Source organism: Trichechus manatus, unplaced genomic scaffold (genome assembly GCF_000243295.1).
Source record: "Trichechus manatus latirostris isolate Lorelei unplaced genomic scaffold, TriManLat1.0 scaffold00035, whole genome shotgun sequence".
NCBI classification, from domain to species: domain Eukaryota; kingdom Metazoa; phylum Chordata; class Mammalia; order Sirenia; family Trichechidae; genus Trichechus; species Trichechus manatus.
This window is the reverse complement of record NW_004443971.1, coordinates 3,021,724-3,044,501: the sequence shown is the minus strand read 5'-3', so window position 1 is coordinate 3,044,501 and position 22,778 is coordinate 3,021,724. Positions and strand designations below refer to the sequence as shown.

At 43.4% G+C, this 22,778-nt stretch overlaps 1 protein-coding gene across 3 annotated transcripts in view; it reads left to right on the top strand.

Moving 5' to 3' along the window:
• HHAT (hedgehog acyltransferase) overlaps nucleotides 1-22,778 on the top strand; it is a 635,839-nt gene that overhangs the window by 512,579 nt on the left and 100,482 nt on the right. For all 3 annotated transcript variants that reach the window (XM_023730279.1, XM_023730278.1, XM_012555207.2), the window contains one exon: nucleotides 17,839-17,983. In XM_023730279.1, the coding sequence (XP_023586047.1) occupies nucleotides 17,839-17,983 (145 nt within the window). The remainder of the gene's footprint in view (nucleotides 1-17,838; nucleotides 17,984-22,778) is intronic.

Here is a 22,778-nt window from a genome sequence, read left to right as displayed (position 1 = left end):
ATGGATTTACACAGTGGCTGCAACAATGGGCTCAAGCATAATAATGATCACGAGGATGGCACAGGATCAGGCTGTGTTTAATTCTGTTGTACATAGATAGGGTCGCTATGAGTCAGAACTGATTAGACGGCACCTAACAACAGCAACAGTTCTTCATATTACTCTGTTATGATCCTTTTTATTTCAATTGGTTTTGTAGTAACATCACACACCTCATTTCTTATTTGTGTTATTTGCATCTTCTTCTTTTCCTTTGCAAATTTAGTCAGTGGTTTGTCAATTTTATTAATTCTTTCAAAGAACCTACTTCTAGTCTTGTTGATTCTTTCTACTGTTTTTCTGTTTCAATATTGTCTAATCTTTGTTATTTCCTTTTTCTGGTGACTGGGGCTTTTTTCCTGCTCTTTTTCTAGTTGTAGTTGTAGGGTTTCCAACTGCCATCGAGTTGATTTCTGACTCATAGCGACCCTATAGGGTTTCTGAGGCTATAAATCCCTATAGAAGCTGACTGCCACATCTTTTCTCCCACGGGGCTGCTGGTGGTTTCAAACCACCGACTTTTTGGTTAGCAGTCAATCACTTTCACCACTGTGCCACCAGAGGTCCTTTGTATGGTTAAGGTGTTGATTTTGGCTCTTTCTTCTTTTTTGATGTGTGCATTCATTGCTATAAATTGACCTCTGAGCACTGCTTTTGCTGTGTCCTATAGGTTTTGGTATGTTGAGTTTTCATTCTTGTTTGATTTTAGGAAATTTTTTTATGTCTTCTCATTAGTCAGTACTTTTTAAGCAGGTGTTATTCAGTTTCTTTTTTTTTTCCTTGTTCTTCGTCTTATTGATTTTTAATATTATACTGTTGTGACCAGAGAAGAGGCTTTGTATTATTTCAGTGTTTTTGAATTTATTGAGGTTTGCTTTGTGGCCTAACATATAGTCTATTCTGGAGAATGATCCATGTCACCGGAAAAGAATGTATACTGTGGTGTTGTTGTGTAGAGTGTTCTGCATATGTCTGAGATCAAGTTGGTTGATTGTGTTGTTTAGGTCTTGTTTATCTTTGTTGAGTTTCTTTGTAGTTGTTCTGTCCTTCATTGAAAGCGGTGTTTTAAAGTCTCGTACTATTATTGTGGAGTTATCTATTTCTCTTTTCAATTCTGTTAAAGTTTGTTTTATGTATTTTGGAGCTTTTTCATTGCGTGTATAGGTATTTATTATGTCCTCATGTTGGATTGACCCTTTAATCATTATATAATGCCTTTACTTGTCTCTTTTGCTATTTTTTTCCTTTAAGACTATTTTATCAGAGATTAATATTGCTACTTTTATTCTTTTGTGGTTGCCATTTGCTTTATATATATTTTTCTATCCTTTGATTTTTAGCTTATTTTTATCTTTGTGTCTAAGGTGTGTCTCTTATAGGCAGCATATTGTTGGGTCATGTTTTCTTATGCATTCTGCCACTCTCTTGTCCCTTGACTGGTGTATTTAATTTATTTACATTCAGTGTAATTATCATTAGGTATGAACTTACCACTGTTACTTTGTTGTGATTTTTTTGGCAGTATTGATGATTTCTTTTTTCCATATTCTTTTCTGTGCTGAGTTCTTTTTGTTTATGGATTTTCTTTTCATTTCTTTCATTGTTGTTGATTTTGTGTCTACTGAATCTTTATGATTTTCTTCTTTTTTATTTTGTTGAGAAAGTTTATTAGTTTTCTGTGTGGTTACCATGAAATTTGCTTTCATCTTCCTGCGTTTAAAACAATCTGTTATATCTTGATATCACCTTGACTTCCTCTCCATATGGAAGTTCTGTAGCTGTACCATTTATTCCACTTATTTATTTTGAAATTGTTGTTGTTTACAGATTGACGTCTCTGGTTCCCTGTTTTCAGTCTTGTAGCTGTATTTTATTTTTGAAAATTCTTTATCTGGATTGGTATTTGGGTGATGTTTTAATGTGTCTCAGGTTGTTGTATGGCATTGTTTGTTCTCTGTCTGAAAGACTCCCTTTAGTATTTCTTGTAAGGAGTTTTTACAAATTCCCTTAATTTCTGTTTATGTCAGATATCCAATTTTGCCATTATATTTGAGAGACAAGTTTGCTGGTTGTATAATTCTTGGTTGGCTTTTTTTTTTTTTTTCTTTCAGGGTTTTATATATATGATCCCATTGCCTTCTTGCCTGCCTGTTTTCTGCTGAGAAATCAGAGTGTAGTCTTATTGCCCCCTCTTTATAGGTAACATTTCATTCTTCCTAAGCTGCTCTCAGAATTCTTTCTTTGTCTTTGGTTTTGGAAAATTTGATTATGGTATGTCTTGGTGATTTTCTTTTGAAGTCTGTCCTATATGGAATTTGTTGGGCTTTTTGGATGGCTATCTTCTTATCTTTCTTGATATTAGGTAAGTTTTCTGTCAGTAAATCTTCAAAAATTTTGTCTGCACATTTTTTTTGGTCTCTTCCTGTTCTGGAATTCCAATCATGCATAAATTATTCCTCTTGATAGTACTTCACTGACTCTTAGGCTTTCTTTGTTTTTCTTCATTCTGTTTTTCTGATTGTTCCTCTAACAGATTGGTATCAAGGGGTTTGTCCTCTATTTTACCAATTTTGTCTTCCATTGATTCAGTTCTACTCCTTTGTCCTTCCAATGTGTTATCTATTTCTAAAATTTTAGCGTTAATCCTCTGGATTTCTAGTTGCTGTTTTTGTTGTCTGTTTTGTTGTTTTGTTCTTGTATTGTTTTCCTGAATTCTTCTAGAATTTTCCTTGGTTTTGGCTGTGTTCTCTTGGATCTCTTTGAGAATCCTATATTTAAGTCTTTTGAATTCCTTATCAGGTAGGTCAATTACCATTTTTTCCTTAGGAAAGTGTTCTGGCTCTTTATTTTGGTCCCTTGCTTGAGGCATCATCCTGTTTCTTCATATCATCTGATATTGTCTGTTGTCTTCGAGGCATTAAGGTGTTATTATATTTATTTATTCATTGTATGTTTGTTGGCTTTGTTCTGATTTTTTATTTTCTTATATCCAGGCTGGCAGGGCTTGTGTAGTTCACTGGACTCAGGTCTGGCAGCACTGTAGTGTTCACCACCTGTCTCCAGGTGAGCGGGGCAGCAGTTGGTAGTGTGAGTGTGGGTCTCTGTTCATTGGTCATGCTGGATGGCTGCAGGTGGTCTGGGCAGGCACTGGCTACTGTCTATCATCTGTCCAGTGGTGCAGGAGTGTGTGGTTGCACACTCATCAGGTGGGCAGGCTGCAGGTGTGGTGGGTGTGGTAGGCAATCAAGAATCTAGTCACCACTGATTGCTATGTCAGGAGGGAGAGGATGAAGAGCACGGGGGTTGAGTGGCACGTGGCCGAGTGAGTGGGAACTCAATCATTGCCGATCACGAGGTGGGTGGAGAACGGATGGGTGACAGGTGGGTGAGCACTCAGGCACGCAGTTGCTGTCAATTGCCAAGTGAGGGGGTGCTGGCTGATGGATGAACTAGTGCACGAGGTTGCTGCCACTTGGCTAGTTGGGTGCAGCCGGTGCCACACCAGTGTTGGCAGGAGATGTAGGATGTACGACTGTTGCCTTGCCAGAATGGTTAGCCGCTGTTACCTCGTGGGGTTGGCAGGCAGGAAGGGCGGCGCAGGTGGCCAGACACCACTCAATGGTGTTGATGGGCAGGATAGTCAGAGCAGACTGCCAGCGCTGCTTGAGTGGCCTACCTGCTTCTTGGTGGGGTTAGTGGCCAGGAGGGGCAGGGTGAGCCACTGACACCATGCCAGAGTGGCCTGCCACCCCTCGATGGTGTTGTCAGGGGGTGGCAGTGCGGGGGGAGGGTGGCAACTTTGGCTGGTGAGGGAAGGGTGGCATTCAGGGCTGGTTAGGGGCTCATACCTTGGTCCCTGGCAGTTGGGGTTGCTGGGATGGGGGGATTTGTGCCACTAATCCCCAGAAGGGTAGGGTAGGAGGAGTGTGCTCCTGTGGTCACTACGTGAGGCTGCCTGGGCTCTTTCTGTTGGCTGCAGCCAGAAATAGGGCCCTTATTTCACTCCGGGTACATCCACACAGTTACTGTGTGTCCTGTTGCAAATTCCGTGAAGTTGCCTTCTGTGCTCCTCACCCAAGATTGTTGCTGTCTTTGTCTCAAGATGGCCTTGCTGTGTCAGGTTGTCTGGCAGGGCCTCTCTCTTCTATCCCCTCTTGTTTGCTGTTTTCAATCAATTTCTTCTTCCGTTTGGTGTTTGATCCAGTTCTTTATCCTTTCATTCGATGCTCAGAGTTCCAGAATTGTCATCTGTATGTATTTCACTTGGTTTCTTGGGTTTTTGCTTTAGAGGAATGGCATGGTGTGTCCAGCTAAGCTGTTATTTTGGCTAGAAGTCTTTGCTCATTTTTTACTTTACTGCTTTGTTGTCAGTGAGCTTGGCCTCCATGGTAACTTTTTAGAATGTATATAGATTCCTTCCCTGGCCAAGTACATGTTCAGTTTTTATTATGGTTTACATGTGTTTGAAAATTGCTTGTGTTCATCGTTCTGTATGTTTGTCTAATAGATAAGGCCTGTTAATTTTTATTCAGATCCTCTATAATCTTACCTTTGGTCTGAGAGATATCACTTTCTGGGGAGATATGCTAAACTTCCTACTGTAATTGTGAATTCCAATTACTTTTCAGAATTCTAGTGTCTTTTTTTGTTGTAGTAAATATATATGTAACAAAACTTTTGCCATTTCAGCATTCTTCATGTGTACAAGTCAATGACATTATGTTTATCATGTTATTCAACTATCACCATTATCCATTTCCAAATTTTTCCATCACCCTTAACAAGCTCAGTATCATTTTAAGCCTTATGTCTTGAAAGCATTCATCTCCTTAAATTGATGCTTGACGAGTATCTGCCAACCATCACTAGAGGAACACATGCATGAAATATTAGTTGAACGGGCATTTCCTGAAAATCTACTTTGTATCAGGCACCAAAGAGACAAAGATCTTGAAAATTCCAGTGTAGAGGAGGGTACACACACTGCCACACAGACGTGAATTTGTGTGATGTAGCAGGGAGCATGAAGATGCTGAGTTAGAGAAACGCGTGTGGGTCCCTGCACTTCCCTTATTAGTGAGCCAGTTTACTTCATCTTGCTGCTCTTCAAATTCCTCATTCGTAAAATAGGAATAATTTTACCTACTTGTGCAGTAGAGTCATGAGCATTAATAAGCTAATACAGATAAAACTCACATAGTGAAATTTTTGCATCAAAATTAAAATTGTCATTGTGTAAACATGTAGATAAGTGTCACTTGTCCCATTGGTTGTTGAAGGACAGAATAGGGGGACTGACTCTACCAGGGCTGACATTTATCAAATACCAACAGTAAATGAGGTAGGTGAGGAAACTGAGCTTATCCTAGACAACACAGTTAAAAAGTGGAAAGCTAAAACTGGAGCCCGAGCTGTTGCTCTCCTGAGCTGACATCAAGCTGGGGCTGTAAGAGTGAATGAGGAAGATACATTCTAAGTAGAGAGAACAGCTTGTGCAAAGGCACAGAGATGGGGAAATATGTGTTATGTTTGGAAAATGGTGAATAGAGCTGTGTTTTTGGTGTAGAGTGTAGGAGTTAAGGCTGGAAAGGGAAATGGGGTCGAACTGTGAAGAGGCTTGCCAGTTTGGGTTTTAGTCTGTAAGCAATAAAGGACCATCAGAATATTTTAAGTGGTAGAGGGACATTGACAGTGTGATGGATGACTTGGAAGGAGAAAGGCCAGAGTATAACCTGCCAGTTTAGAAGGAGACTTCTGGAAAGTCCAGAGCAGAGACGTGTGGACTGGAGGCAGAACCATGGCAGCAGGAGGGTAGGAGCACAGGACACAACAGTACTATTGGCCATTGCAGTACATTTAACCAGCACCAAGGCACCTAAAACTGGCTTAAGTTCTCTGACAGGACCGAGAGGCAGTTGTTTCCTTAGTTATTTGGTGTTACCAGTTGTCATTGAGTCCATTCCAACTCATGTCAACCCCATGTGTGTCAAAGTAGAACTGTACTCCATAGGGTTTTCAATGGCTGATTTTTCAGAAGTAGATCACCAGGCCTTTCTTCTAAGGTGCCTCTGGGTGGGCTCAAACCTCCAACCTTTTGTTTAGCTGATGAGTGTGTTAACTATTTGCACCACCCAAGAATTCCTAGTTATTTGGAAGTTCTCTGAAGTTGCTTCATATGCTGCATGAATTTGGATGCCAAATAAAGGCCTCTGCAGCTTTTAACTAAGCTGGGTATCTTAGATTATGGAGCAGATAGCTAGTTCAGTCAAGCAAAACTGGCTTTACAGTGGAATCTAGTGTTTTACCAGCTTTGCCTTCCTTACTACAGGCCCTTTATTCTCTCTCAGGGTCATGCATTGCTTAGATTTCAGTAGCAAACAAAGATTGAAAAATTTAACTGTATAGTCTAGTTTTTTTTTTTCATTTTGCAATGCCATAACACTCAGGGAATGTGTGGGAAGGAGGAATTTCTTTCTGAGTGCCTTCATGTATTCATTTGGATGGGGTAGAACAGTAAGGAACTCAGGAGATTCTGAAACTGACCCAGGGCAAAGAGAGAGGCCAGGTGTTAGATCCTTACTGTGCACATACAGAGTGTTTGTGCGTCTTGGGTGGTATGCCCCATTCTTCAGGAACTTACCAGGCTTGTAGGAACATAAGAGAGAGAGGAAGTGCTGCTAAAAACAAACAAGCAAGGTTCTAACTGAAAATGACCAAATCGATTCCAGACTTTCTGGAGCCAGTGAGGCTAGATGAGCTCCCAAAACTATTGCCCCGAGATAATCTTTAAATCTTAAACCAAAAATTTCACTTGAAGACTTCATCAAAGCAAATAATAGTTTAGCTTAAATGGTAAAGAATGTCTGCCTTGACCATTGTGCTCTTTCAAGAACTATCTATGTGGGATCAAATTGACAACAGCAACTTGAAAGGGTAGATAAGAAACAGGGGGTAGTGAGTTAATGGCACAGGAATAATTCAGAAAAGAAGGGTGAGAATGGTTGCACAACTTGAAGAATGTAATTAATGTCACTGAATTGTACATGTAGAAATTGTTGAATTGGTGTATGTTTTGCTGTGTATATTCTCAACAACAGCAAATAATAATAAATGACCAAATCTCCTTGAGAAAGGGAGTGGGGGAGCAGTGTCTTGGCAGGGTGGTACAGAGATGGGAGAAGGAGAAGGGGCTCTGGAAAGACTGTAGTTTGTGTCTTCCTGACCCTGAGTGTTTCACTCTAGCTACCCTTCTCTTTCACAACTGCTGTCATTGTCTCTTTTGTTGCTTTGGTCTCATCTTCACAACAATGGGATGTCTACCCCTTGTTTGAGCTTGTTGGTCACCACCAACCTCCTTCCTGGCCATCTCCTTGTTCTGCCTCGCTTCCCCTCTGGTTAGCATTTTTATTAGAAAATGAAAAACTTCAGTGGAACTGTGTCCAGCTGATCAAACCCACCCAGTTTCTGTTTTTAGCTTCTCTCCCACTTAAAAATAAACAGCGTCAGGTCCCCCTTGCCAAGCCTTTGTCAGTCTCCAGCAGCCATTCCTCCAGCCCATCTGCTCCCCCAGATGCTCAGCCTGTCCCCTCCCATCTCGGCCCCACATGCAGCCCCTTCATGGAGGGCAGCACTCCGAATGAGGGGCCTAACGAGCTTGGCAGCCTCCAGCCCTGCCGTCGCCATCTGCCTCCCACCCCTGCCTGTGTTCTGTGCCTCACTCCTGACCCAGATTCCACAGACTGCCCCCCCTCCCCAATTCCAGTCCCAGGCTTGTCTGCCTAGCCAATCCTGTGATTCCCAGGGACATGATGTTGGCTGCCAAAGATGGAGGTGTTGCCATGGAGATATGAATAAACATGTAGAGCCGTGGACATCTCACAGGCAAGAGATACAAACTAGTTTGACAGCAGTTTAGGTCGGTTCTAAGGTTTAGTTTGGGTACATTGCTCACCTTTGGAAGTTACTATCTCAGAGGGACATTTAAAGTCTCCGTTAAACTGGTATTGTTACAGTCCCACACATCATCTCCTGTTTCTTCTATGAGGTACGACGTATCAGGACACAAGGTTTAGAGGGCTGCCCAGACCTGTGTTTATGGACGTTCTGAGGGGCTTGCTGTATCTGGCCAAAGCTTCAGTACCTGCCCTTGGACCTGGCTAGTGGGTTATGTTAACATTAACATGGAGAGACACTGCCCCAACCCACCTCTCTGTCATATAAGCCACAGACCATGGGAGTGAAATGCTCACCCTGTATGGGAACAAAGTGATTCTTTCTGGCTTACTCCACCTCCCATTTTCTGTATCACAGAAGTATGACCTTTTCTTCTCTTTCCTCCAAGTTTCAGGGGCATAGATGGTGAGGAGGCTTGAAACTGGTGGCTATACCTTGTCTGTGCATAGCCGGGGACACAGGAGACTTCTTGTCACTCTCGAATTCCAGGATGCCAGGGTGGTGGGGGTGGGCGGGAGGGGCCTAGATTGGGTACTGTGAAGTAAGCTCTCCTTGCCCTGGGATGCATTTCTCTGTATCCCTGAGTAAACCCAAAAAACCAAATCCATTGCTGGAGAGTTGATTCTGACTCATAGCGACCTCATGTGTTACGGAATAGAACTGCTCCATAGGTGTTTCTTGGCTGTAATCTTTACTGAAGCAGTTCACTAGGCCTTTATTTTGCAGTACCACTGGGTGGGTTCAAACTGCCAATCTTTAGGTTGCTAGCTGAGAGTTAAACTGTTCGTGCCACCCAGGGACCTGCTCCCAGAATTAGGGGCATGTTTTTGGCATTGCTTCTAATGAGGGAGGGAGGGAGGGAGGGAGGGAAGTTCTGTGCCCCTGTAGACAGAGAAGGAACCTTGCTCTGTAATGAACATTGAAGAAAGCAATCCATACTTTCTCCACAGGGCACTATTGACATTTTGGGTAGAATAGAACTGTTCTGCACATTGCAGTATTTTGTTGTTTTTTCACAGCTCAAAACAACACACATTGATTGTCTCATACAGTTTCTGAGGGTCATGAATCCAGGAGCAGCTTAACTGGATGATTCTTGCTTAGCTCCTCTCATGAGGTTGCAGTCTAGATGTTAGCCAGGGCTATAGTCATCTGAAGGCTTGATTGGGGCTGGAGGATCCACTTGCAAATTTTCGTACTTATATGGCTGTTGTCTGGAAGCCTAAGTTCCTTGCTGGCCACTGGCAGGAGGTCTCTGTTCTTCACCATGTGTACTTCTCCATAGAGCTGCTTGAGCATCCTTACGATATGGCAGCTAGCTTCCCCTAGAGCAAGCAATATGAGAGAGAGATCCAGCAGGAGGCTGCAATGCCTTTTATGACCTAGTCTTGGAAGTCAGACAACTTCACTTCTGCCGTTATCACTTCTTTAGAAGTGAGCCACGAAGTCTAGCTTCAAGAAGGAAGGGGGAAATTAGGGAGGGGTGTGGAAGAATTTGGGACATATTTATTTTGAACATTGTTTTGTCCTGTAGGTGAAAGTTTACACAGCAATTTAGTTTTCAATAATTTATACACAAATTGTTCCGTGACATTGGTTTCAGTCCCTGCAATGTGTCAGCACTCTCCTCATCCCCACCCTGGATTTCCTGTGTCATTTTGTCCAGTTTCTTAGCCCCTCCCTGCCTTCCCATCTTTGCTTTTGGGCAAATGTTGCTCTTTTGGTCTCGTATAGTTGATTGTTTTAAGGAGCACATTCGTTTATTTTAGAGGCCAGTGTATTATTTGGCTGAAAGGTGGCCTCTGAGTGTGGCTTCAGTTCCAAGTTAGAAGGATGTTTTAGGGCAATAGTTTTGGGGGTTCTTCCAGTCTCTATCAGACCAGTAAGTCTGGTCTTTTTTTATAAATTTGAGTTTTGTTCTACATGTTTTACCCATTCTTACCAGGACCTTCTGTTGTGATCCTGGTCAGAGCTGTCAGTAGTGGTAACCAGGTACCATCTAGTTCTTCTGGTCTTAGGTTAGATGAGACTGTGGTTCATGTGGGCCATTTGTCCTTATGACAGATTGCTTCCTTGATACTTTGGTTTTCTTCACTCTCTTTTGCCCCAAATGGGAAGAGACCGATAGTTGTTTCTTGCATGGCCGCTCGCAAGATTTTAAGACCCCAGGTGCTGCTCACCAAACCAGGATGCAGAACATTATCTTTATGATCTATGTTATGCCAGTTGATCTAGCTATCCCCTAAGACTATGGTCCTTAGCCTTCAAGGCCAGTAGCTCAGTTCTGCGAGGTGTTTGCTTATGTCTAAGGAGTTTCCATAACTAAGCCCCCATGTGCTCTATTATTTATACGAATATACATGCAGCACATACGAATATGTATGTAGAAATATCCACACCATACCTGAATAGGCATATGGATGTATGACCTCCCGCACCTATTTATCATACATATCTACCTATTTATCCACTCAAAAATTGTTTGTTTTATTATTGTTGCAAGATTATATATGTTGTAGTATTTACCATTAAAAAAAAAAAAAAGCCGTTGCCGTCAAGTCGATTCCAATTCATAGTGAACCTATAGGACAGAGTAGAACTGCCCCATAGAGCTTCCAAGGAGTGCCTGGTGGACTTGAACTGCCGACCTTTTTGGTTAGCAGCTGTGATGTTTAAGATTGTGTGTTAACTTGGCTGGGCCATGATTCTCAGTGTTTTAATGTAATTACTCCCATGATTGAATATACTGTGAGTAGCCAATCTGATGAAAGGGAGTCTCTGAATATAAGCAGACGTTCTGGCTTTTTGCTCTCTCCGGATCCTGCAGCTGCTTCCTGTCATCTCATCTCCCGTTCTTGGGACTTGAGCTGTCAGCTTATCTGCCGAACCTGGGATTCATTGACCTGCCAGCTTCTGTTGCTGTGTGACTTGGGAGAGGCCTCTACCCTGATCCACGGACTTGGGACGTTCTAGCCTCTACAATCACATGAGCTGTTTCCTTGATATAATCTCTCTCTATATATATATTTATACACTTTACTGGTTTTGCTTCTCTAGAGAACCCAGCCTAAGACAGCAGCCACCCTTTATTCTTGCATACCGCTCAGTGTCTTCCTTTGCCTTGGTCACCTTGTACTGACTTCTCCCATATTGTGTATTGCCTTTCCCGTCACCAGAATTCACATGTGTCTGCTATCAATTTGGTGATTCTCCCTCTCTCCCCCGCCCATCCCTGGTAACCATCAAATAATATTTCTGTGTGTAAACCTATTCTTGACTTTTTATAATAGTGGTCTCATACAATATTTGTCCTTGACTTACTTCACTTAGCATAATGTCCTCCAGATTCATCCATTTGGGAGAGGTTTTGCGGATTCATCATTATACTTTATCATTGCGTAGTACTGTATGTATGTACCATAATTTATCCATTCATTGGTTGATGGACGCTTAGGTTGTTTCCGTCTTTTTGCTATTTTGAATAATGCTGCAGTGAACACGAGTGTGTGTATACCTATTCATTTCACAGCTCTTAATTCTCTAGGATATATGCCTAGGACTGGGATTGCTGGATCTATTGTATTTCTATTTCTAGCTCTTTAAGGAAGCGGCATACTGTTTTCCATAGTGGTTGTACCATTTTACAGTCCCACCAGCAGAGTATAAGAGTTCCAGTTCCAGTCTCCTCACAACTGTCCAGCATTTGTTGTTGTACGCTTTTTGGATCAGTGTCATTATTTCTGGGGTACGATGGTATCTCATTGTAGTTTGATTTGCGTCTCTCTAATGCCTAATGATCGCGAGTATATCTTCATGTGTCTGTTAGCTGCCTGAATGTCTTCTTTGATAAGGTGTTTATTCATGTCCTTTGCCAGTTTTTTAATTGGGTTGTTTGTCTTTTTGTTGTTGAGGTGTTGAAGTTTTCTATAAATTTTAGAGATTAGACCCTTGTCAGACACGTTGTTGCCAAAAATTTTTTCCCAGTCTGTAGGTTCTCTTTTTATTCTTTTAGTGAAGTCTTTTGATGAGCATAATTTTTAGGAAGTCCCAGTTATCTAGTTTATCTTCTGCTATTTGTGCATTTTTAGTTAGGTTTAATAGTCTACTTATGCCATAAATTAGGGCCCCTTGCTTTGCCCCTATGTTTTCTTCCATGAACTTTATAGTTTTAGGTTTAACATTTAGGTCTTTTGATCCATTTTGAGTTAGTTTTTATGTATGGTGTGAAATATGGCCCGTTTCATTTTTATGTAAATGGATATCCAGTTTTGCCAGCACCATTTGTTAAAGAGACTGTTCCTTCCCCATTTATTGGCCTATAACCCTTTGTCAAAGATCAGCTGTCAATAGCTGGATGGATTTATTTCTGGAATCTCAATTCTGTTCCATTGGTCTATGTGTCTGTTGTTGTACCAGTACCAGGCTGTTTTGACAACCATGGCTGTACTGTAGGTTCTGAGACTGGGAAGGGTGAGACCTCCTATTTATATTTATATATATATGTATATATATAAACCAAAAAACCTGTTGCTGTTGAGTCAATTCCGACTCATAGTGACGCTATAGGACAGAGTAGAACTGCCCCATAGGGTTTCCAGGGAGTGGCTGGTGAATTCAGACTGCTGACATTTTGGTTAGCAGTCGTAGCTCTTAATGTCTGTGCCACCAAACTTAGGAAGATAAAGGCAAATTTCAGAGTAACCATAAAGAAAATTAATACACCTACTCATGGAAATAAAAAAAGAAGAAAATCATAAAGATGTAATAAACACAAAATTGACAACAATTAAGAAAATGAAAAGAAAATCCATAAACAAAAAGAACTCAGCACAGAAAATTAAGTGGAGCAAAGAACCTATCAACAGCACCAAGAAAAAACGATAACAAAATGACAGCAGTATACTCATATAATGATGTAATCACCTCCATAATGAGATCTGATACAATGTAATCACCTCCACAATGAGATCTGCTATTAGCAGCCAGTCAGTTGAAAGGGAGTTTCCTTGGGGTTGTGGCCTACATCCAATATATGTGGACTTTCTGACAAGGCTTGTGGTCTTTGCTCACTCTGCATCCTACATCTGGCCTCCGGTTGTTGGGACTTGAGCTAGCAGCTCACCTGCCAGTCTTGGGATTTGCCAGTCTTTGCAGCCTGTGAGCCAAAGGCCTGCTGTCTTACCTGCTGTTCTTTGGTTCATCAGCCCCTGCAGCTGCGTAAATCAGGAGAAACCTCCAGCCTGACCCATGGACTTGGGACTTTCCAGTCTGTGCAACCGCTTGAGACATTTCCTTGATGTGTGTGTGTGTGTGTGTGTGTGTGTGTGTATGCTTCACTGGTTTTGCTTCTCTAGAGAACCCAGCCTAAGACAATAACTAAGACAGAGTCCATGACCAGACCAGAACTGTTTTCCATCTTGATATATTAGCATTGGAGTCCATGGGTAGTGCAAATCGCTAATGCATTCAACTGCTAATACAAAGGTTGGAGTTTCAAGTCCACCCAGAAGTGCCTTGGAAGAAAGGCCTGCAGTCTACTTCTGAAAATTCAGTCCTTGAAAACCCTATGGAGCACAGTTCTATTTTGACACGCGTGGGGTCACCATGAGTCGAATTTGACTCAGTGGCAACTGGTTAAAAAAAAAAAAAAAAATTAGTGTTACTGAAAACCAAGTCTGTTTGCCCATTGTCTTATATGATCAAGTTGGCAATTATTATTTTCATTCCTGATGACTCTTCATTGTGCATTGATTTTTTGTGATTATGTTTACATTCCTCAACATGAGTTTTCCTATCAAGGGGGTTTCAAGCACTGCAGCCATGAGGATGGTTACTAGCATATGGCGCATGGCCCCTGATCGTGGGCAACCTACATCCTAGTGTGGAGGTCCACAGGAGTGATGGAAACAATGGCTGTAGGACTTCAGAGGAGAGAGTGTAAAAGAATCAAAGCCTTTAAAGTGAGGGCTTTGACCCTATAGTCCTAGAGATTCAGAAAATCAAATTTATTAATGGAGCTGGCTGGGCTAAGGGAATACACCCTCGAGCCTTGCCCATGTGGCATTTTTCCTCTGGGACCCTAAGTGTGATACTTACCACTAGAGTTCTTGTAACCATTAGCAGAAAGACCAGATGGTTCCCAAAGTAAAGCGAGAGATTCCTAATGTCACAATGGTCACCTTCTATGGTGTGTTCGGGGAATCCAAAGAGAAGAGGTGGGTTGCGGCCAAAACTTAGATCCCCTTTGCTGTGAATTATTACCCCCCTGTGGTTTAGCCAAATCATCTGTCATCAAGTTAACCTTGCTCACAGCGACCTATGTGTGTCAGAGTAGAACTATGCTCCACTGGGTTTTTAATAATTGATGTTTCAGAAGTAGATCACCAGGCCTTTCTTCTGAGGCACCTCTGGTTGTACTCCTACCTCCAACTGTTGGTTGGCAGCCATTTCCACCACACAGGGACTGGATAAATTATCCAGACTCGCCATTTCTTTTCCCCTTCCTTGCCACTCTTCATTCTGTTCTCCCACTGACTCACAAAGAAAAGAAGCGATGCTCTGTCAGTTTTGCTGCTTACTGGCAAGGCTAGCTTTGTCAGTTCAGAGGATAGGGCTGCTAGTTAAAAATATGTTTTTGGATTTTCTCTGGATTTCATTTATCATGATCTTTTTGTCTCCCACCCACTCACCCAGAGGAATAATCAAGAATTGCCTGTGGCACCTTGGTTTCTCCTTTAAGTGTTTGTAGCTTACTGATTCCAACAGACTGTGCCTTTAACACTCCCACTATTAAAAAAGAAAAGAAAATCATGTATTGCTAAAACTTGAATTGCAGTCAGTTTTTTTCAGATTTTAAATGTCCTCCCTCCTGTCTCTCAGATCTGAGGCTCGTTCACAGTTGCTTTTTTTTGCTGAGCAGAAATTTATTGAATCATGTATTTGAGAAAGATCCTAGGGTAATCACAGAATCAAAGGCAGGTCTGTAGGAACCAGGGCTTCAGGGGTAGAAGCAGGAACACTGTGCCTCCAGAACGTGTTCTCCCCTCTCTCCCTCCCTCACCGTGCTCCCTGCCCTCAGCTCTGCCTCCATTTACAGCCTAGCCCTTTCCCTGGACAAGATGACTGGGCACCAAAGCCCCAGCTTAGCAACCCACTAGATACTGTTCCTCTCTCAGTATCTCTGTATTGTTTATATAATAGTTGTAATCATTGCCCAAAAAGGAGGAGCCACATTGAGCTTAGCCAAGCTCTGTGGCTTCTCTGTGCTCGACATTAACAAGGGAAAGATGGCGTGAAGCTTTGAATTCCTCAACAGTAAGGTGGAGGGAGAGTGATTGGGCAAAGTCTCTGTCCCTTCAGACTCCTTAGAAATCAAATGTGTTATCGATGGTCCCTCTACCTGGAGACAGTTATTTGGACAGATTTATGCCAATTAAGAGAAGTCATATTTTCTTTCTTTTTTTTCCTGTGATTAGTCATATTTTTTTGATTTATTATTGGTTTGGTTTTTTTGTTTTTGTTTGCCATATCTCTCTGCTTCCTCCCAGTCTGCCTCCCCAGTTGCTACTAATCAAGTCAGTAATATCCAGAAAATATCTTCCTATTTTGAAATGCAGAAACTTGTAGATTAATGTCCCTTGTTCTCAAGCCTGCTTGTCCCTCTATCTCTTTCATTACCAGATTTTATATTGTGTAGTTGTCTCGGATCTGCCCCTGTTTGACGGCACTGCCTGTATACACTCGTGGCCTCCTGCAGCTGGGAGAGAGACTAGAGGTCATCTCACCCAGTAGCATCACCAGGGATACATCAGCGTCACTGGAGAGGGTTTCAGAATAAGCATGTCCAGGCAGACAACTCAGTCGGTGTGCCCTGCATGGCTTTTCCAAGTCTGGTGGCAGCAAAACCAGGCCCCAAAGTGGTGGAGGAGAGAACCGTGGATAAGGATGTATATGGTAACAGCTGGATCTGAATACACAGAACAGACCCTGGGGCAGGGAAGAAAGAAGGGGGGGAGCAGAATTTATGTCTCTAGGTTTCGAGGGGACACTGATCAGGGCTTACAAAGTGGTCACAGATGATCCCCAGCAGGGTCACTGTAAGTAAGTAAGCCTCCTGCTGGAGGCTCACTCTCTGGCTTAGTCCTTCTTGCCTGTCAGAAGTTGTATAGGCTCTTGCTGTTGGGCAATTCAGAATTCTGTTTGTAATTAGAACCAGTGCCGGTCGCTGTCGAGTCAGTTCTGACTCATGGTGACCCCGTGTGTGTCAGAGTAGAACTGCACTCCGTAGAGTTTTCAGTGGCTGATTTTTTGGAAGTAGATCACTAGGGCTTTCTTCTGAGGTGCCTCTGGGTGGACTCGAACCTTTAGCCTTTCAGCTAGCAGCTGAACATGTTTACTGTTTGCACCACCTGGAATCAGGGTGTATATGGCCCGAGATGTGTAGGTTTCAGGAGCAGGAAAAATCTCTAGGCCTTTTGTTCCCTCTCTTTTCTATGTCTTTGGATTAGGCTGAGGTGTTTGCCAGAAGCCCTGGGGTCTCATATACCTGGCTGTTGTTCTACATCCAGTTCCCATTCTGATTACATAGTCCTGAAGGACGGTCCCTGTGGATGTCCTAATGGGGCTCACACACCTCAAACACAGCGCTGTGACCACACTTTGGAGGGACCACCAGAATGGCCAGTGCTGAGAAATAAAGGCTTTGTTTGCGTTATGAAACCTTGAGGAAATATCATGAGGAGAGGCAAGAGTGCACGGACGAGCTAGGATGGATGAGCACATTTCTTTATCATTGTTGCTGGAAAACATCTGTCCGCCCCAGTGGTATTTCAGGCACTGTGAGAAGCCACCGTTCTCTGGTGCCGCTGTGAACTCACCATCAGAGGAGTGTGTACTCTGAGCTCCCATTTCAGGATGGGGTTGGCTCGTACCCAGTCTCCCGCAGTCTCTTTATGGAGTTCCTCCTGATGTTGTTTATTGTTGTTGTTAGAAGCCATCGAGTTGATTCTGACTCATAGTGCCTGTGACGGAATAGAACTGCCTTATAGGATTCCCTAAGCTGTAGACTTCATGAGAAGCCCTGGTGATGCAGTGGTTAAGAGCTCAGCTGCTAACCAAAAGGTCCGCAGTATGAATCCACCAGCCACTCCTTGGAAACCCTGTGGGGCAGTTCTGCTCTGTCCTGTACGGTTGCTATGAGTTGGAATAGACATGATGGCAATGGGTTTGGTTTGGTTTTGGAATCTTTATGAGAGCAGATTGCCAGGTCTTTCTCCAGCGGAGCTGCTGGATGAGTTCAAACAGCCAGCCTTTTGGACAGCAGCAGAGTGCTTAACTGAGCTGTTACCAGGGCTTTTTTCTCCTAATAGTGGGTCAGATTTACAGAGTGGTCGGTTGGCTTCCCAAGGTCAAGTTAATGGCCCAGAAGATCACTCTGATCTTGACCTCACTATCTGGAGCTGTGCTAGTTATCATGGAAAGCAGTTTAAACACTTCTTGCACCTATAAATTTACATGCAAAAAACATTTACACTCAGGAGACATTCCATCTGGGTGAGGAGGGGACATTAATCTCAATTAGCTTCAGTACTTATATTACACAGGTCAGAGGGAAGCTCGTTTTGGCAGGAGGAAGTAACAACCTGAGGGAGGTCATTTCGTTCTTCAGACCAGAGTGAACATGTTGCAGGAATGAAGTTTCGAGAGCTGTTTAAATAGTGACCTGACTCAGACTCTGAGGGGAGACATCAGACTCTAGCATGGTGACAGAGTTTAGAGAAAGACTTCGGTGATGTCTCCATCCTTCTACCTTTGTGATGAGACACCTTCCTTAACTTTCCTCCTCAGGTCCGGTTTCTCTCCCCACGAGCTCGCCGCCGATGCCACGCCGCCCTTGCATCTTGTTCCACCTCAATGCTGATCCTGTCCAACCTGGTGTTCCTCGGAGGAAACCAAGTTGGGAGAACCTACTGGGACAGGATCTTCATACAAGGTGAGTTGCCTGACAGTGCTGTTTTAAGTCATTTTCTTGTTTTCCAAGTGTGGCCTGCAGCTGCCATCATGAATGGGATCCGGGGTAGTCATCATTATTATATTCGTTGTTATGACCCAGATAGATACTAGCTAAGAGATGTGTCCAGCGTGTAGCACTCCCTTTTAGTGTCCTCTCTTTTGATGTGCCTCATATCTACCATGTGTGATACTTAGTTAACTTCAGAATGTCCCACAGCCCTCCCAAAGTCTACATTCCCTTCTACTAAGTTACCTCTCCAATTTTTTTTCCTAATCTTTCCCACTGTCTGCAGATCCTAACCTTCAATATACAGTAGTCTAACCTTGTTCTATTTACCAGTCTGAAAATCCTACTAGAAATATATCCTTTGTTGTTGTTAGGTGTTGTCCCCCTGACTCATGGTGACCCCATGCATGATGAGACAAAACACTGCCCAGGCCTGGCCATTCCCATGTTGGGTTTTGGATCAGACCATCGTGATCCACAGGGTTTTCACTGGCTGATTTTTGGAAATAGATCTCCAGGCCTTTTTTTCTCGTTCGTCTTCATCTGGAAGCCTCTGCTGACAGATGGGTGGTAGTTGTGAACAAGTAGTGACCTAGAATGAGTTGTGAATGGTAGTTGGGACCTAGAATTAAACCTGGGTCTCCTGCATGGAAGGTGAGAATTCTACCACTGAACGACCACTGCCCCACTAGAAATGTGTCCTGGAAGCCCCGTTCTGCTCTCCTGACACTGTGGATGTGGCCTCTGTGGATGTCTTGGTCCGAACACAGGGATGCTGGCACGGGTGGCCAACACCATGTCTGACGTCCACTAAGTGGATGAGCTCAAAGCCTCATCTACAGCAGGTAAAATGTTAGTATGGGAAATCCTTGTGAATAATTGCATTAATAATCGATCGTCATCTATTTATGGTCACCATTTCCCTTGGGCTGGGACTGAGAGTTACAGCACGTCCTTAAGAGAATTGGGAGAATGAGAACCACTCGTGGTGCACATTTCTTTGGCCAGTGCACTGCATTTTAAAAGAAAAGGTTCCTAGTTCTGTTTCCCTGGCTAGTGACCTGGTTTTGTGCTTTTGGTGTGGGAAGCTTTGCCAAGCGGTGATGACGTGACTCAGTACAGCTGGCCTGTCGTAACCGCATCTGGGTTCCTGAGGAGACAGTGATGCTTTCACTGCAGCTCTTTTCACACAGAAATAACACGGACACAACTGCATGATCCCAGAATGCCAGATCAATGATCTAAACTGACCAGCGGGGTGAGCCTGGCTCAAAGGACCTAAGAGAAGGCTCTGTTCTACTTTAATCTGCCACTACACAACCCCTTTGATCTTGATTTCTGAGAAATGTTTTAGCTGTTAGTTCCTGAAAAGACCATGTATTTTTTAAATGGAAGTTGTCCTTTAATAAAGACAGGAGGTAATGGGGCACAATGGATCTAAAGATCAAAATACTCCTAGAGGCGGGCGACTGTGTCTTTTGTGTCTCTTTCCTCCTGCACAATGCTGAGAACACTGTGACTCAGGAAAAAGTGCTGACTTGGGGTTTGCTTGTCATGAGTGAGAAAGCTCTGATCTTTGCGTCAGTAAATCAAACATGTTGGAAGTTCGCACTTCCAAGGCACTGGGAATACAGGGATGCACAAAGAAACACACACACACACACACACACACACACACACACACACACACGGGAATCCAGCATGCAAACAGAAATGAGGCAATAGATTCAGATCAGTGCTGTGTCAGATGTATTAGCAAATTGTTAGCAGTCACTGGGTGGAGTGGCCGACTTTCTCTTGGAAGTCAAGCTTCACAGAGCAGGTGGCATTTGAACCAGAGTCTTCAGGAATGTGTAGAAATTTGCCAGGTGGAGAAAGCAGGTGTATTGAGGTAATTAACACTAGCTATAGTGGCACAGTGGTTAAGCGTTCGACTGCTAACCGAAAGGTTGATGATTCAAACCGCCCAGCGGCTCCTTGGAAGAAGGATCTGGCAATCTGCTTCCATAAAGATTTCAGCCTAGAAAACCTTATGTGGCAGTCCTACTCTGTCACGTGGGGTAGCAGTGGGTTGGAATTGACTCGACAGCACCTAACAACAACAACTATGTCAGATAATTCCAGAATCTTAGTAATTTTTAACCATAGGAGTTTATTCCTGTCACAGCTTAATGTGGGCCCAGTGACTTTTTCTAAGCAGTGAATGTTTCTAGAAACCTACAATGTTTCTGTTTTGATTCTCCACCATCTTGCTCTGGCGTCACGAAGAGGAAAAGAACATGGGAATGGTGTACCAGGTGCTTAAACATCTCCACCAGAAGTGACATGGAGCATTTCAGCTCACCCTCCATTGGCCAGGACCAATCACATGACCATTCTCACTGCAGGGCAAGGAGAGGGGAGAAACACACTGGTATCAACGGGCATCAGTAGTCCCTGCCACAGCAGGAGATTGAGGGCACATGAGGCCCCCAGGTGGACGTACCCAAAAGGCAGTTGGAAAATAAGTTAGAAATGGGGAGGAGAGTGGGACTAATGATTCAGATGTGGGAGTCAACGGTATAAAGGAGGGAGATGAGGCCATGAGAGTGGATGTTATTAGCCAGGGAGCTTGTGTAGAGTGAAAAGAGAAGAGGGGTGGAGGAAGAACCTGGGGAATGCTGGCATTTCAGGTGGTAGGATGAAGGACAGTAGCTATAAGGTGTTCTTTCTGCTTCTCAAAGGCAGTAAGATCAAAGCACGCTTGGCACTGAGCCTTGTAGAGCTAAGATTACTCACATGGGGTCAGGGCTCAGAAAAATCTGGTCTACTGCTGCTGTATGGGTACTACTATGGTACAGGATTGAATATACCCAAGGGCTTTGTGTCCTCCCTTAGAGCCAGCTGCCATAGCCCAAGGGACTCTGATCCTCCACATATGGAAAGCTCTATGGAATCACTTCTCTCTTGTGTTCTGAGGCCAGAGAAGCTCAGCTCAGAAGACATTTTCTGTATCAGGGAGTCTCTAGAGGAACTGGTTGTGTCTCAGGTGGTCTGTCTGATGGGCCTCCTGTGTCAGGGAGTGTCTGCTGGTTTTTGGCAGTCACCCCATTTGTCTTTTCCCTATTGAGGGTCTTTGGCCCTGAATCACTGGGTTTAGATACCGCTTGGAGGAAAGTGAACCAGTTGGTACCAAATCCCCCATTCTGAGAGCTCTGGATTTGTTTTCACACTCATTTGGTAACAAAATTCAACCAGACCTGATAGAGGATTAGTATGAATATATTCATGTTTTGTTGAAAAAAAGTTTAATAAGTTTGAAAGATGTTTCCCTAAACCCTGCTGGGGGTGTTAAAGTATTGTTGTTTTTGAATACCCTGGAGTTGGTTCTGACTCATAGTGACCCTACATACAACAGAACGAAACACTGCCCGGTCCTCTGCCATCCTCACAATCATTGCTTTGTTTGAGTCCATTGTTGCAGCCACTATGTCAACCACCTCATTGAGGGTCTTCCTGTTTTTCACTGACCCTCTACAATCCATAGAAATCTAAATTCTGAGACTCATCTGGCCCCAAAGCTTTCAAATAAGTGATTGTCAACCTGTGTATGTAGCTGCTGATAAATCAGCCAGACCTTTGAACGCCTGGTTGTTTCTGGCCTCTTCCTTCAGCCACGTGAGTAGGACCCTCTGCCCCAAGTCCCATCTCCTCACATGACAGAAAAATACAGTGAAGTCAGTGAGGAAGCCTGTCTGTGTTGTATAGAGAGTGTTTAAGCTTAGTGTCTAGATTTCAGGGTTTACGGTGAACTTTCCCTTGAGGTCACCACCTATAGTGAGCTTAAGGGAATTCAGGGCTGATCAAGAATAGAGGTATGACCACTAGTATTGATTGGAGCTGTTGCATTGACAACTACATGCAGGGGGTGGCCCCCACAGCAGGAGGCCTTCCAGAGGCTGTCTGTGCAGGGAGCCACCAGAAGGCGAAGAGCTTATGAAAAACCCCAGGGGAAGAGGAGAAGGGACATCCCCAGGCGATGTCCTCCTGCAGCAGAGTAGGGAGTCTCTGGGCCAGAGAGCTCAGAAGGACAGCAGCATCCTAGGGTCCTTGTAACTAGAGGGTTTTACCTTATCTTGGCTAGCAGATGTTGGTCGCAGTTTTACCGGCTGTGTAAAGCAGGCAGGCTCTAAGTGGCTAAAATCTGCTTCTTGTTGCTGTTAGGTGCTGTTGAGTCGATTTCAACTCATAGTGATTCCATGTAGTGGAGTGGTTCAGTGCTCAGCTGTTAACTGAAACGTCAGTGGTTCGAACCCACCAGTCTCTCTGAGGGAGAGAGATGTGGCAGTCTGCTTCTGTAAAGATTACAGCCTGGGAAACCCCATGGGGCAGTTCTACTCTGTTCTTTAGGGTCACTATGAGTTGGAATGTACTCAACACCCAACAACAACAACATGCTAGTCTCTGTGGGTTTTACAGTTTGAGGCTGTAAACCTATACTCTCCCCTTACTGCCAGGCGTACTCCTGCTGTCCAGAATACGGAAGGTAGCATTTGAACTAAGGCCAGTCAGGGTCTGGAAACACTGGCATACCCTCCTGGGCTCTGGTATATGTCAGGTACCATCAGTGTTTATCAATAAGTGTTATTTCTGCTGAGGTTGGAGAAGTAATGGTCAATTTATTCAGTGGAGAATAAGGAATCTGTATTTTTGCTTTAAAAAAAAATTCTATTTTTTGTCAGTTTTTACTATTGAAATTTACTTCAAGCTGCTGGAGACGTGGATATTT